General features: G+C 34.7%; 1 protein-coding gene across 7 annotated transcripts in view; it reads left to right on the forward strand.

The window, feature by feature from the left end:
• The window catches only part of LOC150093675 (transcription factor CP2-like), a 357,564-nt gene that overhangs the window by 236,573 nt on the left and 103,517 nt on the right, over positions 1–17,474 (forward strand). For all 7 annotated transcript variants that reach the window (XM_090412621.1, XM_090412620.1, XM_090412622.1 and 4 more), the window contains one exon: positions 1,182–1,281. In XM_090412621.1, coding sequence (XP_090268747.1) covers positions 1,182–1,281 — 100 coding nt within the window. The remainder of the gene's footprint in view (positions 1–1,181; positions 1,282–17,474) is intronic.

A 17,474-nucleotide genomic window follows, 5' to 3' on the forward strand; every position in this document is an offset into this window, starting at 1 on the left:
CCTCGACTGTAGGAACATTAGTAAACAAAGATATAATGTCAAAACTTGCTAGAATGTAATTTTCATCGATGGGAATATCTTTAATATGAGAAACAAAATCTGCGGTGTTTTTGATGAAAGATGAAGATTTATTGGAGAAACACTTGAGGTACTTTGCTAGATATTTTGAAAGTTTATATGTAGGTGAATCAATTCCTTCCACAATTGGGTGAAGAGGGATATTTTCTTTATGAATTTTGGGAACTCCATAGATACGTGGGACAAGAGGATGTAGAGAGCGTAAAGAGAGGCGAACATTATGAGGAAGTTCACTCGCAGTCTTTAACAAGTTGTTTGTACGGTTTTGTAATTCTCTTGTAGGATCTTCCTGAAGAATTGAATATGTCGAACTATATCCAAGTAATTGAAGCATTTTGTTGTGGTAATCTTCGGAGTTGAGGATGACCGTGGAATTGCCTTTATCCGCAGGTAAAATAATAATGTTACTGTTCTGTTTTAGATTTTTTAGGGCTTGTCTTTCAGCCAGAGAAATATTATCTGTTGGAGGTTTAGCATTATTTATAATGAAACAATTTGAGTTATAACATCTCAGATAGCCATGCTGCAGTTATTCAATATTGGCGTTCAAGTGAGTCTGCACGCATACTTGCAATGAACAATGGCATGCCTGTTAGAACAACTTGAAAAAATACGTTTTTTATGTATCAATTATGTGTGGCGATTTTTTACCTGTATTTTCCAGTTTTTAGATACTTCAATATTTATTACTATTCTCTTCCTTTAAGAATACCTGATGAAGGCTATTATAAGCTGAAAGTAGTTGTATTATTCTTATTAAATCTTTATAAGTAATCTCGGTTTTTTAAGTCATTAAATCTATTTTTAAAAATGTATCACAACATCCGAGTTGAAGCATATAATCACACACACACACACACACACACACACACACACACACACACATATATATATATATATATATATATATATATATATGAGACATTTTTTATTTATTTACTTATTTTGTTATTATCTTGTATTCTGCTTTAACTTTGGTTAATGCAACAGTGTGTCCTTTGCTGTCCTTGCACCAGTAAATACCAAACCAACCAATCACTTTTTACAAATATCATTTCTTGTTTTTCTGTTTTTAATTGATACTTTTTTTTTGTATATTTTAGATGGCTCCTTTGTCTTCGGATGCTACCAGTACTGAAACTGCACAGTGGCTTCAACATCATCGGTTTAGCAGTTATACAAAGTTATTTGCCAATTTTTCAGGTATATTAAATTCAAATTAACTAATCTTTTGCACAGAATTATCACACATTTCATAAAAATAGTATATGGTTAAAATCTTAAATAATACATTGAACTCTTGTTAACCAAACTTGAATTAACCAAGTAGTACCTTGTAGAACTGAATTACAGATTTTAGAGACTACTGTCTGTGTTTTGCTGCCAGGGGGTGTGATGTCCCCCATATCAGTTGATTTGTAGAAAGTTTTTTCCTCTGGGTTACAAAATATGGTATACTTCACATGTAATTATATTCTTGCTTTAATCCTTTACCCTAGGGTAAGTAAACAAAGTTTGCATGAAGTATCTTCGCAACTAGTCTACATTTATAAAGAGCTGTTGACTTCACATCACTTGCCTTGGTATCCCATAATGCAAAAACATGATGGGAAAGGTCGCTACCCAGGGTAGTTTAAACTTTTATTGAGGTCTCCTCAATCGACAGCTCTGTATACAAGTACACTAGTTGTGAAGATACTTCATAGACTGTTTACTTTTTCTTGGATAAAGGATTTAAATAAAAATGTTTTTCTTGTCAAGTATAATAAATAGTGTAATTCAGTATCTCATAATGTTTTTGCATTATGGGAAGGCCAAGCTAGTTTCAACTTTTATTGAGGTCTCCTCAATCAACAGCCTCTATGTACAAGTACATTAGTTTTAAAAATACTTCATAGACAAACTTTGTTTACATTTGATTGGGTAATAGATTTAAACAAGAATATATTGGCAAGTATGCTATGCAGTGTAATCCAATCAAAAACTTTCTACAACTCTCTCCAATCCAAGATATTTAATAATATATGGTAATACACTATTTTACTATTTCTATATAGAAAATATATGAGTTCTGCATTGATTTAATCTTGGCATCCTCCTGGGTCTAGCTCCCACTCAAGAGATTTCAATAAAGATGAAAACCATCTGGATAGTGATCCATCCCATAATGTTTTGCATTATGGGATACTGATGCAATTAATGTGAAGTCTACAACCTCTATATATAAGCTGGTGAAGATATCCAGACAAAATTTGTTTACTTAGGCTTATGTGAAGGATTGAAACAAGAAAATCATTTCTTGCTTACAATTTGATAACTGCTACTTTCTCTTTTTTTTTTAACATGATTTCTTTTTAATTTCCATCCTTGTATCAAAAGGGTTCCAAATAAACTATATTGCAGTAAGTTTAAATGCATGAGGACAGATGTGGAATATTTATTATTTTGTTTATGCTCTTGAAGCATGTTGCATACTGTTCTGTTTTATTTATTTATTTTTAAGATTTTGACTTGAATTTGAACCTCCCATCGCATTAAAAAATTGACAGTGCAAGCACATGTGACTGTAGAATCTATATAAAAGGAAACATGTATGTAAGAGGGTGGTCTGAAAAGTTCTCGGCCTAACAATGAAAAAACAAATTTATAATTTCAAAATTATTTTTATTTTTCAACATAATCTCCCTTAAGACTAATAGATTTATTCCAGCGATGCTCCAGCACCATTATCCCGTCCCTGTAGTGGTTGTTCTCAGTAAGATCTGCAAAATAACCCTCTGTAGCTGCAGTCATCTCTTGATTCTAAGAAAAATGCTGACCAGCGTTTTAGTTTTGGGAATTAATAGAAGTCAGAGGGAGCCAAATTTGGGGAATGGGGTGGATGTTCCAACAATTCATAGTTTCCCATTGCCAAAACAAGTTTGTGGGCAGGTGAATTGTCCTCATGAAAGATGATTTTTTCTTCTGCAAATCGGGTCTTTTCTCATGAATTTTTTCATCTTGTCTGGTTTAAAAGATTGGAATAATATTCCCCAGTTATTATTTTAAATTTTCAAGACTATTAATAAACAAAATGCCTATAGCATCCCAAAACACCAATGCCATGACCTTTCCTGCTGATGGAATCGACTTTGTCTTCTTTGGTGCTGAACAACCTGCTTCTGTCCACTGTTTTGACTGCTGTTTGGATTCTGGTGTGTAATGGTGAATCCAAGTCTCATCAATCGTAATAAATCGATGCACAAAATCAGTTTTATTCTTGTTAAAACGCTCCAAGCACCGTTCAGAGAATTTCATGAGAGTGCGTTTTTGATCGGCTGTGAGCAAGCGCGGCACCCATCTTGTGCAAAGCTTTTTCATTTGCAATTCTTCATGCAAAATATATCTTACACGTTCTTTTGAAATGCCTATAGTCTCAGCAATTTCACGCTCTTTGACTTGCCAGTCATCCAATACCATATCATTCACTTTATCAATGATTTCTGGTGTTGTTACACTTTTTGGATGTCCTTCACGTGGGTCATCTTCAAGGCTGGTACAGCCATGTTTAAACTCAGCAGGCCATTTCTTGATTGTTGGAAATGAAGGAGAAGAGTGCCCATAAACTTTTATGAACTTCGAATGAATTTCTTTTGGCATTAAACCTTCTTTTACAAAGAATTTTATAATTGCACGATGCTCAATTTTATCCATTTCAAGGGATACAGATAACACTTTAGCTTCAGACAGCTGTAGAAAACAAACTACTTGATAGAATGACTTGCAATTTCACATGGATGATTATGACAGATGTAGCAACTTAGAAAAAAAAAAAATCTTGTCAATAGTGTTGCCATCTATGGTCGAGGCCGAGAACTTTTCAGACCATCCTTGTATGTATATTAGGGGTGAATATTCAGGGTGTGCTGGTGTGCAGTGCTCATCAACCGAATAGCAATATCACTGATATTATATTTTGGCATTTATCCCCATTAAAGACTCTCCTAATTTTTTCTAGACTTCGTGTGAATCCCCTAAAAGTAAACACAGTATTCTAATGATTCATGAAGAGGACACTTTTCAATGCATGAACATTGCATGACATTCACGTTAATAGCCTTGGTGTGCTTTCAAAATGCATACACCTTTGAAAAGATGTATAGATGGTCAAATTCTTAGCATCCTAATAGTTTTAAACTGCTTAGAAGGTGGGGCGGGGTGAGCTCTGAGACATTAGCACCTAGAGGCTGTGATTGGTTATTGTGTTAACCAATCCAATTGAACATTGTCATGAGTTGCTGTTTTTGTTTTCTGAGTTTCATCTGTTTGTGTGTGAAGTGCGAACTGACATGTTAGGCAAGTTTTTATATATAATATAGACAAGTTTTTAATATATAATTTTCGATAAATTTATAACTTTTTGCCCATATTTACAATGGAAAACAGTTGTAGTCGAAGGTAATCCTCTTCCGAATTTTACACCTTTGAGTAATTCAAATATACCAACTAAATATAGCTTTCTCCATTATTGTTTTTTAATACAGTATCTTAAAACAAACATTGTTCGCTCACTCTATGGAGATTTGGTTACAATTAATTGAAGTAAATTATTCAAATTATCCTTCAATTAATTGCATTAGACCAATTAAGATGAGCACTGATGTGCTATCTCTCTTAAAACTTGCAAACATTGATAAAAATGCAATAATACAGTCAAACTGATGTGAATTTTGTCGTGCAGGTTGCATAAGCCATGACAGCACCCCCAACCAAAATAGGCACACGATGCCATATATATATATATATATATATATATATATATATATATAATTAAATTTAAGTTAATTCTGAAATTTGTAAAGAAGAACTACTTTGCATAAGAGGGATAATTTAAGTCCACTGTTTCTGTTTAGATTTGGTTGATGTAGCAAGGTCTCACAACTCTCTCGGTATAAATGTTCCAGGAGATTATTATTTTCATGGGGAACCATAATTTTCTTTCAAAGCACTCAGTGTCTGATGATGGTGGTGATAGCATGCTTTGCAAGTCTCAATTGCTCTGACTCATGGAATTAGTTAGTCTAAATGTTCATCACTGGCAAGGAATTTGATACACTTCAGGGTGGTCTAAAGGCAGAAGTTTAGCTGAGCCTAGAAAAGTAGATATCTTGTTGATAGAACATAAGGACACTTGTAGGCCAATGAATCTAAGTAGTTTGGCTATACCTTCTGAGAGACCTTTATTTTTACTAGAATCTTAATATAATTAGAGACCAAGATGCTCTACATCATGTACATGCAGTTTGTGCTTGTCATTGTTGAATATATCAGTTTCTGTTCTTGTTGTTTAATTTGAATGTCATACTGAAGATGTGCTTGATATTAGAGTGAAAATTTTATACTAATAAAAATATATAAGGTAAATTCATTTTATGTTATTCATTAATATTCTTAATTAGTTCAGAACTTTGTTTTAATATTTGGTAAGAAAAAATTTTTCTTATTTTTAAATGTGGTTACTATGTCTTAACTGCATTCTGTCAAATATTTTCAAGTTAATCAGTCTCTGGTATGGCAAATGAGCTTTTTCACCTGAAAACTTGAAAGAAAAAAAACAAAAACGAAAAATAAATACAAAAAAAAAAGACAAGAAAATTGACCATAGAACCCATACTATTTCAGATGATAAATATATTGTGTTAGGGACCTTGAGATGGCAACACTAGTCTGTCTGGTATTTACCCTTAATGCAAAGCACATCCCCTAGCGGAGATGTATGATGCTATACATTAAAGGCAAGGGCCACTACCCAGACTAGTTTTGACCTTTATTGAGGTCACATCAGTGGGAGCCAGGCTAAAGAAATGCCAAGGTTTAAGTAATACAGAGCTTATAAATTTTACCAAAACAAGTTTCCACAAGGCGCTTTGACCTTATTAATTAAAAATCTCAGGATGAGACTTGACTTGACTTACTTGGGAAATAGGATTAAACCAAGTTTTTTTTTTTTAATTGCTTGGTATTTTTAATATATAAATGGCCTTTCCTATTCTTTCTAGGGGAACAAAAGATGTTAGTGGATGTTTTTTAGTTTGTAGTTTTTTTTCCCACCGGCCATAACTTTGGCTCTTTGTAATAAGGGAGGTTGAGGACTTCGTGGTTCAACAGCAATAAAATATGGATTTCTGAGAACTACAAATTGCATACATACTGCATTTTGTTATATAATTATAATAATTTTTATTATATTGTTATATATAAAAATATAATATATTTTATAATTTTAAAAGAATAGTATCAACCATTCCTCAACTTGCATGAAAATACAAGGAAATAAGTAAGTAATATTTAATTAAGAAGAAAAGCCAAACGGCTATTTTTCTGGCGAAGTTGATAAATTAAGGGGATAAAAATCCCTTATTATTTTTCAGCCAGTATGCGAAACTCTAAGATCGAAGACTACGATCTAAGCGTTTCATGCCGACAAACTATCGGCAAATCCAAGTGTAAGTGACCACTTGGTAATGCCACACCAAGGCGACTCGATGCAAAGGTGGAGCAAGCTCCCTCACTATTCTTGATATTTTCTCATAATGTAAAAACACACAGCTCCTAGGAGATGTAATACTGCTTTACATTATGAGGGGAGGTCACTGCCCAGACCAGTTTCAACCTTTTTTGAGGTCTCATCAGTGAGTAGCTAGACCTAGAAGATATCAAAGTTTTAAGTGACAAGAACTTACATACCTTCGCCATACGAATGCCAAAAGAGGTGTGCCATAAGTTCTTTTCACTTAAAACTTTGATATCTTCTAGGTCTAGCTACTCACTGATGAGACCTCAAAAAAGGTTGAAACCGGTCTGGGCATTGACCTCCACTCATAATGTAAAGCAGTATTACATCTCCTAGGAGCTGTGTGTTTTTACATTATGAGAAAATATCAAGAATAGTGAGGAGCTTGCTCCACCTTTGCATCGAGTCGCCTTGGTGTGGCACTACCAAGTGGTCACTTGCACGTGGATTCGCCGATAGTTCGTCAGCATGAAATGCTTAGATCGTAGTCTTCGATCTTAGAGTTTCGCATACTGGCTGAAAAACAATAAGGGATTTTTATCCCCTTAATTTTCAGCCTGAATAATTACAGGCCATCAGTGGCAATGTTAGATACAAGATGGAAGCTGAACAGCAGATTGATTCAAAACAGAGCCATGTGATGTTATACATAAAACAATGCAAAGGTATAAATGAGAAAAAAATTATTAGTTATTAATTAACTGTATTAAAAAAACTTTACTGATGTGTGATTAGAATAAGATTCTCCCATATCTTAGATGGCGAGAAGCAGTTGTTTTGATTTAAGTTTGGACAGCAAAGTAAGGCTTTATCACTTTCTTTGAAGAAACGTTCAAATTTATAGCAACACAGATGAGGTAAGCATGCTTCAGACCATAGGATATTGTTGTCCATATCTATTCCATGCTATGTTAAGCCAGATTTCTCAGATTTCCTGTTACTGATGTAAGATTGGTGTTCTTGTATTCTCTTTTCCACTGAGCATCCAGTTTGTCCAAAGTACGAACAATGACAGTCATAAGGAACTTGGCAGACACCAGGAAGTGTTTATCTTTGGAAGATGGAAACTATGATGATAATTTGTTGATAGGGAGAAAAGTAGCCATTAAATTGTATTACTTAAGAATTCTGGAAATTAATTTTGGTTCTGAGATGCCAGAAATGTATGAGATAGGGACTCGACATATTGTTTCCTTGCTATTTGAGCTAGAATTATAGAAATCAAAAATACTTTGTGTGATCCTTTTTGAGAAGCCTTTGATTTTTTTTTTTTTTTGAGTTCTTGCTGTAATTGGCTGAGGCATAGAACATTTAGTGTGAGCACATGCTCAATTTTTGATAATTCCAGTCTTCTGTGAGGGATGGTGAGCAGGTTGTTGTTGAATGTAGATTGAATGAAAGTAGGCTTTCGATAAACTGAATTAATTAGTTCACCTGATGATGAGCAAAAAAAGGCATAGAATTTTTTTTTTTTTTAATACAATTACTTAATAACTAATAATACAATGTTTCCTCGGTTATACTTTTGGTTGTTTATACATAATATCCATGGCTCTCACTGTTTCAAATCAGTCCATTGTTCACATTCTACTTGGTAATTAGCGTTGCCACTGATGATGGCCTGTAATATTCAGGATGAAATATATAGCTAATAAATGTATATGTAGCTAATAAATATGTAAATAATATTTATTTACTAATAAATAAATAAATAAATATTATTTACTTATTTCCTTGTGTTTTCATGTGAATTGAAGAAACATCATGGCACAAGTATCTCTCAAAGAACAAACATTCTTAGAATAACTGTTTTTACATCTACACATTTTGGCAGACTGTAGATGACAGGAATAGTCATCCATAGAGGTAATTTATTTATTTATTTTAAATGCCAGTCCCACTGACCAAAAGCTTATAAATCTGACACCAAATTTAGTACAATGAGTGGACTATGGGCTACATAATTCAGAAATCCTGCTTTTGATCTTTTTCAAGGCACATCTCATCTCCAGTAAGTAGGGTGGTGAACTACTGTAGCAAAATTTAATAAAACTGTAGTAGGAAAAAGTTCATTAAATCCTACTGCAAGTAGCTTACTATCCTTCTTACTGGAAGCCAGAATTGGCTTAACAAAGTATGGTGTGAAAAACAGTTCTGAATTATCTAACCATTAGCTCACTCATTGTACTAAACTTGCTGTAAGGTTTGTAACACTTCAGTTAGTGAGATTTGCATTAAAATAAATAGATCTATAGATGACTCCTTGTCATCTGTAGAAACTACAATAATGTGTAAATAATGAAACAAATATTTAAGGAATGGTTCATGAATCATTTTGTACCTGAAGTAGAGATTTGGCTTCATGCACTCACTACTATGGACTATGGTCATAATACTAGATAGTGGTCCAGCACATACAGAAATTGAAACTCCTAATAGCAGGAATATCTATGTTGTCTGTCCTACCACTAAACTATAATGTTGTTTGCCAACCAATAGATCGTGTATCTTCAGAAGCTTAAAACATGTGATAAAAAGAAATTCTGTATTGAGAAATCCTAATGTTTTTCAAGAGAAATTCCATTCATGCTAGCTTTACATCAATGATAGCAATTTGGCATTACTTGGCTCATTGGGAAATATGATACTATTTACATTAAAATAAAAGAAAAGAACAAGTATGTATGTAGGAAATGTGATATTCTGATGGACCATGAGGCTTGCTTAAATATATGAGTTTAAATATAAATAGGGAACATGATGTTGTATCTGATACAACAGTTGAAGATTGTGTGAATATTCAGAGATTGTGTGGAAGTGATAGTGAGGGAAAAAGTTCAATTGACAATAAAGTGGGTGATAATGATGTTTAAAAACACCAGCAGGATTGACAGTGAACATGAATGTGTGACTGGTGATAAAATAGCAAGCGTGATAGCAGAAAAAAAAAGGGGGGGGGACAAGATTTAAAAGCTGAGTTGGTGGAGATGGGGCAGATGCAGAGTGAAATGAAGAGAATTGCAACGTGTATGGAAGAGTGAAGAAGATGAAAACAAGGGATGTTGGTGTGAAAATGGTAATACAAGACCCATGACTGGCATTGTATTGAGATTTGCTTATTAGAGGTGTGAGTGGGAACAAGGAGAATGTAAGAGTGAATATCAGGAGGTTGTTGATAATGATAAAAGATAACAATGTGATAGGAAAGGTAGTCAGTGTTGTTGCCCAGGTATGACAGTGATGAGATGAAGCAGAGTGCAAGAATTATGAATGATATGTGAGCAGAAATGTGTGAAGAGAAAGGAGTGCAGTTTGTTTGATATATGTGGAACCACAAGGCTGGTGATTATGAGAAGCTCAGGAGACTGCTTGCAGCTGTAGCATGGAATGGGGAGTTAGGTGGAAAGGAGATCAATGCTACTTGGGTGATAGAACTATCTAGTAGAAGCAATGTCTAAATGTATTCCAAAGGTCAGAAGGTTAAGTAAGGTAGATGTGAAATGGATGAATGAAGAGATTAAGCTTGTGAAAAAAGGCATTATGGAAGCAACATAAGAGGAGTGTTAGTAATTGATTCCATTAGGAAGACAAAGAACAGGTGATGAGGGTGACTCATTTGGCAAAGTAACTAAAGTTCAGTATGAACAGCAGTTAGCTAATGAAGCTAAAACCTAAGGAATTCTTTTGATATGCAGCCAGCCAAAAAAAAAAAAAAAAAAAAAAAAGATTATGTTAGGATGGCATTGATTAGAGTATAAGGAAAACTGCTGCAGAGGTTATAGTTGAGATATTTAACTACTGTATTTACTCAAATATAACTTGCACTTTTTTCCTCCAAAATGAAAGCTAAAAAATCATGGTGTGAGATATATGTGGGAATTTTTAGAAACTGCTGTTTTTCAGGAAAAAACTAAATTAACATTTATAATTAAATCTTCAGTATTCATTATAATTTATAATAGTTCACATTATTTATAAAATTAATGCATTTAAATTTTAATTATCAAGGTTATTTGTGTGATTGGCTGCTCACCTTCATCACATGATATATTTGAATCTTTTAGCAACAATGTTTCTGTAATTAAATTAATTATTTCTGGCAAAATCATGTCCCAAGCTCTCAAAATACAGTTGCACAACAGTTCTAATGATGGTCTCTTAAACTTAATTTACCTCTTCGCAATCCAAGATCCAGTAGAAGTCGATGCCCTCACTCCCACATATCCTTTATTGGTTGCTTTCATCTCTATGCATGTGATTGGTGTGATATTAACAAAAGATCATGCGACTCGACGACTAAGGCAAGCTGACGATTGTTGAGTTGAAATGAATTCCAAAATATCTGAAACTGCCATAACAACATTTACTCTCTATTTCTTAAAGTTTTAAACTTTTTTCGTGTGCAAATTATATGCGAAACGTTTTCATTTTTTTTTGTAAAGTAAAATCAGGAGTGTGAGATATACGCAAGGGCAAGTTATATTCGAGTAAATATGGTATATCCTCCGCAGAGGTTATAGTTGAGATATTTAATGAGCAGTTCATAAAGTTCTTTCATCCTTGTGAATATGAATGACATCATGCAGGGTTTGAACAGCAGTGGATGATGAGGAGGAGAGACTGCCTATGAGCGAGGAAGAAGTATATGAGGAATTAAGCAAACTTGGTGTTAATAAGGCTGTGGGACTTGATGATATATATCACCACATGAAGGAATGTGCCAGGGAGTTGACATCTGCCTTGACATATTTGTTTAGTATGAGTCTTACATTGGGTCAAGTTCCAAAGGAGTAAACAGAAGGCAAGATTGTACCGCTTCATAAAGGAGGTGACAATTCAAGCATCAAATTATAGGCCAATCTGTGTGTCAGTTGTTAAAGTGTTGGAGAAGCTGGTAAGAATCAGGATCCAGAATTGGGTTGATGTTTTATTGAGTGTGTGTATTTCCACTTTGTTTTTAAGAATCAACTATAGTGGTTAATACCACAGATTCGAATCCTGGATATTTAATATTATAAGTTAATAGATTGTGTTAATAGATTAACAAATCCATGAGAGGATTAGAAAAATGGTCAGATGAACTTAAACTCAAAATCAACCCAAACAAAACAAAGCACCTTTAGTACAGGGAAAAATAGACATTCCTACAATCCCAAAATCGTGATCAACAACAAGCTAATTGAAAAAGTCACAAATCCAAAATACCTTGGTATTATGCTTGATCAGGAATGATGTTTTGCACAACACATCTCTAACACTTCCAACAGAGCTCTAAAAAAATTAAATATACTGAAAAGGCTTTGTGGAACAAATTGGGACACGAAGCCAAAAATCCTCAAAAACTACTTACACTACACTAATAAGGCCAATAATGGAATACAGCATCTATCTGGTCACCTTTGACCTCATCGGTAAAGGAAAAATTAGACAAAATACAAGCCAAAGCATCCAAGATTATCATTGATGCAGTCTTATCCACTAACAACATCAGAGCCCAACAGGAATGTGGGCTCGACCTGCTGGAGGACAGATGAAAATTTGCCACCATAAAATTCATAAATAATATGCAGATATTATTTATGAATATCTGCATATTATTTATGAATTTACCAAAGAAGCTACCAAAGCGATCATATCTCCCTAAAAACTTATGAACATTGGAATCAAAAATGCAGACTTCACAGATCATCAACTTTACAATATGATGACACTATCAAGAAGGAAATCTGTCTTATCAGCTAAATGCCCACATAAACAAAGAACCTCTATTTTCCAGTTCTTTACCTCCAAATACCTCCATAAATATAAACCTTACCAAACTGTACAAAAAAAGAATCAAAAGAAATGTCAAAGAAAAAGCCTGAATACTATCAACCTTCTTTCATCCTCCAAACAGGTTATTTGTTATACTGTTATATAATTTGTTATTTGTTATAAAAAAAGAATCAAAAGAAATGCTCAAAGAAAAAGCCTAAATACTATCAACCTTCTTTCATCCTCCAAACAGGTTATTTGTTATAACGATGGATCATCAGACACTATGATTAATGGAGATGCTGGTGTTCTCCTTCTACTCTCGAAAGGTGAAAAACTTTCAATAAAAGTTGGATCTTGGAGAATTGCTTCCAATTTTACCAGTAAACTTTAGTAAAATTTGGAGATTGGCTGTCTCATAGGTATCAACAAATTGTGTGGGGGGGGAGCAATATCCAAGAAGAGAAAGCCACTAGTGGTATGCCTCAGGGGGGGGGTCTGTTTTAGGACCATTGCTGTTTAATCTGTATGTTAATGATATTGGAGAAGATTTGAATGGGGATATACAGTTGCTTGCTGATGATGCAAAGTTGGGATGAACCATTAGGAGTCAAGCAGATATTATTATTATTACGTGACACCTCCAAGGAGTCCAACGACTTATCAAGGGATGGCATCCACTCAACAACTCAGTGTCAACTCAATCTACCAACTACAGTGAACTGCAACTGCCATCATCACCTACACAATGCCATATACTGGCCACTGTCACCACTAGTATTATTTTCATAGACACTCGCAGACATCCATGCTCACATCAAGATTTGAATCCGCAGCCTTTTGACTGGAGAGCAGATATGCTAACCATTTGGCCATCTAAGCCGGCCTTACAAGTAGACTTGAATAGACTGAATGACTGGGCATGGGAGTGGGAATACCAGTTCAGTGTTGCAAAATGTAAGGTTTTAAAATTTGGAAAACAAAGATCAGATGTAGAATTTACTCTTGGTGGGGATATATTGTTGGTCAATAGAGGAAATAAGGGATTTTGGGGTGATGGTGGATAAGGATCTAAAATTTAGAGGGCATATTGCCAAAATTGTGAGGACAACACTACAAATTATGGCAATGATGTGGAGGACACTGACTTGTAGAGGTAAGGAGATTCTGGTTAAATTGTATAAGGCTCTGATTAGGCCACATATGGATTACTGTGTACAGATTGGTCACCTAGTTTCCAAAAGGATGAAGAGATGTTGGAGAGGGCCTATAGGTGATTGACCAAAATAATTTCTGATCTCAGGAATGCCGGATATGAAGGAAGGTCGAGATGATGCAGTTTGCATAGTCTAGTGGGTTTGAGGAAGAAGGGTAATATGATAGAGACATTGAAGAGATTTTTCATAAAATGATGGGAGATCAGGGAAAAATGAGATCATCCCTGGCAGCTGTATAAGGAGGATGTGACTGAGGAAGTGAGAAGCAGGTTTTTTTTGCATGAAGAGTTGTGAATGATTAGAATGTATTGCCTGAGAGCATGGTGTCTGCAGAGAATTTGAATGTGTTTAAGGCACGGTATGATGATCTGTGTGTATGACAAAAGGGACCTCCTAGATGAATGTGATAATATATAATTATTATTATTATGTGACACCTTTAGAGAGTCCAAAGACTCATTGAGGGAGAGTGTGCCAACAGCATTGAGCGATTGGTCCCTTCCAACTACTAACCGCACTCAAACTTGCTTAACTTTTTTGCGAGCCAGTACGGGTTGCAAAAAGTTAAGAGGCTCTACCAATTGATAAACCTTAATAAACATTCCTTCATTTGCAATATTTGATTTGGGAACAATGAAAAAGATTTGAAGGCTTTCAAGAAAACACACTTTGTCAAAATCAAAGACAAGCGTTACCTTACTACATTAAGCAGATAAAAGTTGCAGATATGTGATGATTTGGACATATTAACTAAGAAATTGATGACTGGATATACACACAACAATACTGTCTCTTTTCCACACACCTCTTACTGATGAGTTGATGAAATGTGACTAACTAACACTATTCCATCAGAAGAGATCCAGAAAGAAGGGGATTTTGAAAAAGAAGATGGAGCTTGCCAACAAAGGTTGGTCGATTGGTAGAGCCTCTGCTACTAATGGCTCACGCAAAAAGTTAAGCAAGTTTGAGTGTGTTTAGTAGTTGGAAGGGAATCAATCATTCCATGCTGTTGGCACACTCTCCCTCAATGAGTCTTTGGACTCCATGGAGGTATCGCATAATAATAATCACTTGCCTTGGTATCCCATAATGCAAATCACATATCCTTACAGATATATAATGCTGTGTATTATGGGAAGAGTCGCTACCCAGACCAGTTTCGATGTTTATTGAGATGAAAAAGTAAAGGGGTGCTCATCATAGACCTAGAATAGTTAGTATAGGGGTGCAAGAGAGCCTGATAGTATTAGAAGAAAGAAAAGACAGATAGATAGATAGTATGAGAGAAATAGAGAAAAGTCCTCAGCTCTTTTATATCATCATATAGCCAAAGGCTATCAGATTTCCTTTTTTCATCAATCTCATATAGGTGAACAACCAAAAGACCAATTGAAACTAAAGTGGAAAGATGACTGATACCCGGGTGGTTAGCCTTCTCTGAGTTTAACTGCCTTGAGTTGGCTTTCTCTGCCTGGGATTGCTCTCCAGTCATTCTTGCACTTGACCATAAGACCACATTGAATTAAGAGGATGGAACTATTTAAAAAACCTCTCATAGCAAGAATAGACAGAATTTTATCTCCCTCTTGTGAATATTGCATAATGTGGATAGTCTACACGATCTAGTCAAAAATTTGATACCTCCTAGAATGCTTCTTTCTAAATACAAAAATCGTCTGACTGAACAATAAAATTTCCACAATATAATATTTTAAAGCATTTGGATGTCATATTGCTAGTTTTCAAATCTATGAAACCTTCTAACCTTCCATAAATAGTATTTTAATTCATTAATTATAAAAATCAACATTCTCTTCCCATTGCTTACAGGTTATGGCTACTGCAAAAAAAAAATAACCTATTCTGTTGTAAGTAATGGAATGTCCAACATATTAAACAATCTGTTCCAAATATGCAGGGCAAGAGGGCAGCTGTAGAATGCATGTTCTACTGTTTCCAATCAGTAACAGATGTCACAGATTGGATCTACGATGTTAAAGTACCTCCATTTGATGGTATTGACTGGAAGGTGGCCATATGCAATTCTCCAAAGAAGATTCCCCCTCTTAGGATATCCTTGAAACTTCAATAAGTTATGAAACAAAGTGTTGTTGGTACCCAACTGTGGAATTTTGCAGCGAAAGAGATTAAAGATTTCTTTATACCAAATTTTACTTTTTTTAATGGGAAGAATGTCAATGCCAGAGTGTTGTAGCAGTCTTAGAGTTAAGCATAGTGTGTTGTAGTATTCAGGAACAATCTCAGCTTTTGGATCTTTATAATCATTTACTCCAAACAAGGGAAGATGAAAACCCAGGTAGTACTGGAGAAGGTCTTGCATGTGTGATTGGTCTGCAATCTTTTATGGATTTTTGAAGCTGTATTGCTTAAATAGCAGAATTTTAAGACTGGAAGCCCAAATCCTCCATGCTGCTTTGATATTTGAAGAAATTCCTTTTTAACTTCTTGGTATCAGCTGAACAAAAAAAAATTGCATGGGCTTACTATATAATTGCTTTTTTTCAGCTTCTGTGATGTCTATAATATTTATTATGTACAACTGAGCAGGAAAGATTATGGTTTTGAGTATTATGACTTTAGAAGAAAAGGAAAGTAGCTCTATTTCCCAGTCTTCTAAAGTTTCAAAGTCTTTTTATAATATAAGTTCTTGAACTGGTAATATTAGGTAAGTGGAGAAGGGAAATCAAAGTATAATTGAGGGGTTCTCTCTTAGGGATTCAAAAGGAATGCCTCCAAGATCCCACTTTCCAAAAACTTTTAATTTTGTCTTGTCTGCATTAGTAGTCAATCCACTGATCTTGCTGAATTTTTTCAAAATACCCAAAAAGTTATGTATGGAATCATTATCCTTCAATGTGCCCAGTACATCATGAGCATATACTAATACCTTATTTTCCTTCATAGTTGAAGGAAGTGTTATTCTCGCACAGCATGTGCATTGTTGACTTCCTGTAAGAAAGGTCCCAGAACCAGTGCAAAGATAAGAGGGCAACCTAGCTTGACTCCTTTTCCAATTTTGACCAGGTCTAACAGGAACCCATTAACTAGGAAGTGGGTAATTGAATTGACATAGGCTCCTTTGATAATGGATAGCAGCTTTTTACCTACACTAATTTGCTTTAGGATGTGGAACTCAAAGGGATGCCAGACATTTATCAAATTCTTGAGTAAGGTCTACTGATGGCAATGCTATCAGCAGACTGCTTTTTTATATTAAATCATGTAGCAGAAACAGATTAAATTCTACTGCTCAGCCTGGAACTCCATACACCTATGTGCTTTTAATTATTTATCTCATTCTCGCTTTGAGCCTGTTATTGATAACATGGAAAAATATCTTGTAGTCAGTATTAGATAGAGAAATAGGTCTTCAGCTGCTGATTAAGGTGTAATCTCTGTTAGGTTTTGGAATGAGGATGGTATGGCTTGCCACAAATTCAATTGGTATGTGTCCTGATGAGAGAAAAGAATTAAATAGTATAGTATATAATAGGAAGAATAAAATCCCAGCATCACAGTCAAGTTCTATTAGGTCCTGGGGATTTTCTTGTCTGGCATTCTTCATAGGCTGTGATAACTTCAGATGCTGTAATGAGTCTGTCAAGCCCATCTTGGATATGAACAGGAAAGCCGTTAATGTTCCAAGAGTTACAATTTCCAACAATACTGTTGTCTTCAAACAGATTTTTGTAGTGTTTTTGAAAGGAGTCAAGGATGTCTTGAGTAGTGGACATGTCTTCACCATGAATGCAGATTTGAGTGATAGTCCTTTCTTTGTGGAATTTAGTGAATTGTTTATTCAGCTGAAGGGCAATCTGCTAAGTGCTGTTGTATTCTTATTTTAAAAT

The sequence above is a fragment of the Typopeltis vanoorti genome, chromosome 23, assembly GCF_054136105.1.
Source record: "Typopeltis vanoorti isolate ZY-2024b chromosome 23, IOZ_Tvanoo_1.0, whole genome shotgun sequence".
NCBI classification, from domain to species: domain Eukaryota; kingdom Metazoa; phylum Arthropoda; class Arachnida; order Uropygi; family Thelyphonidae; genus Typopeltis; species Typopeltis vanoorti.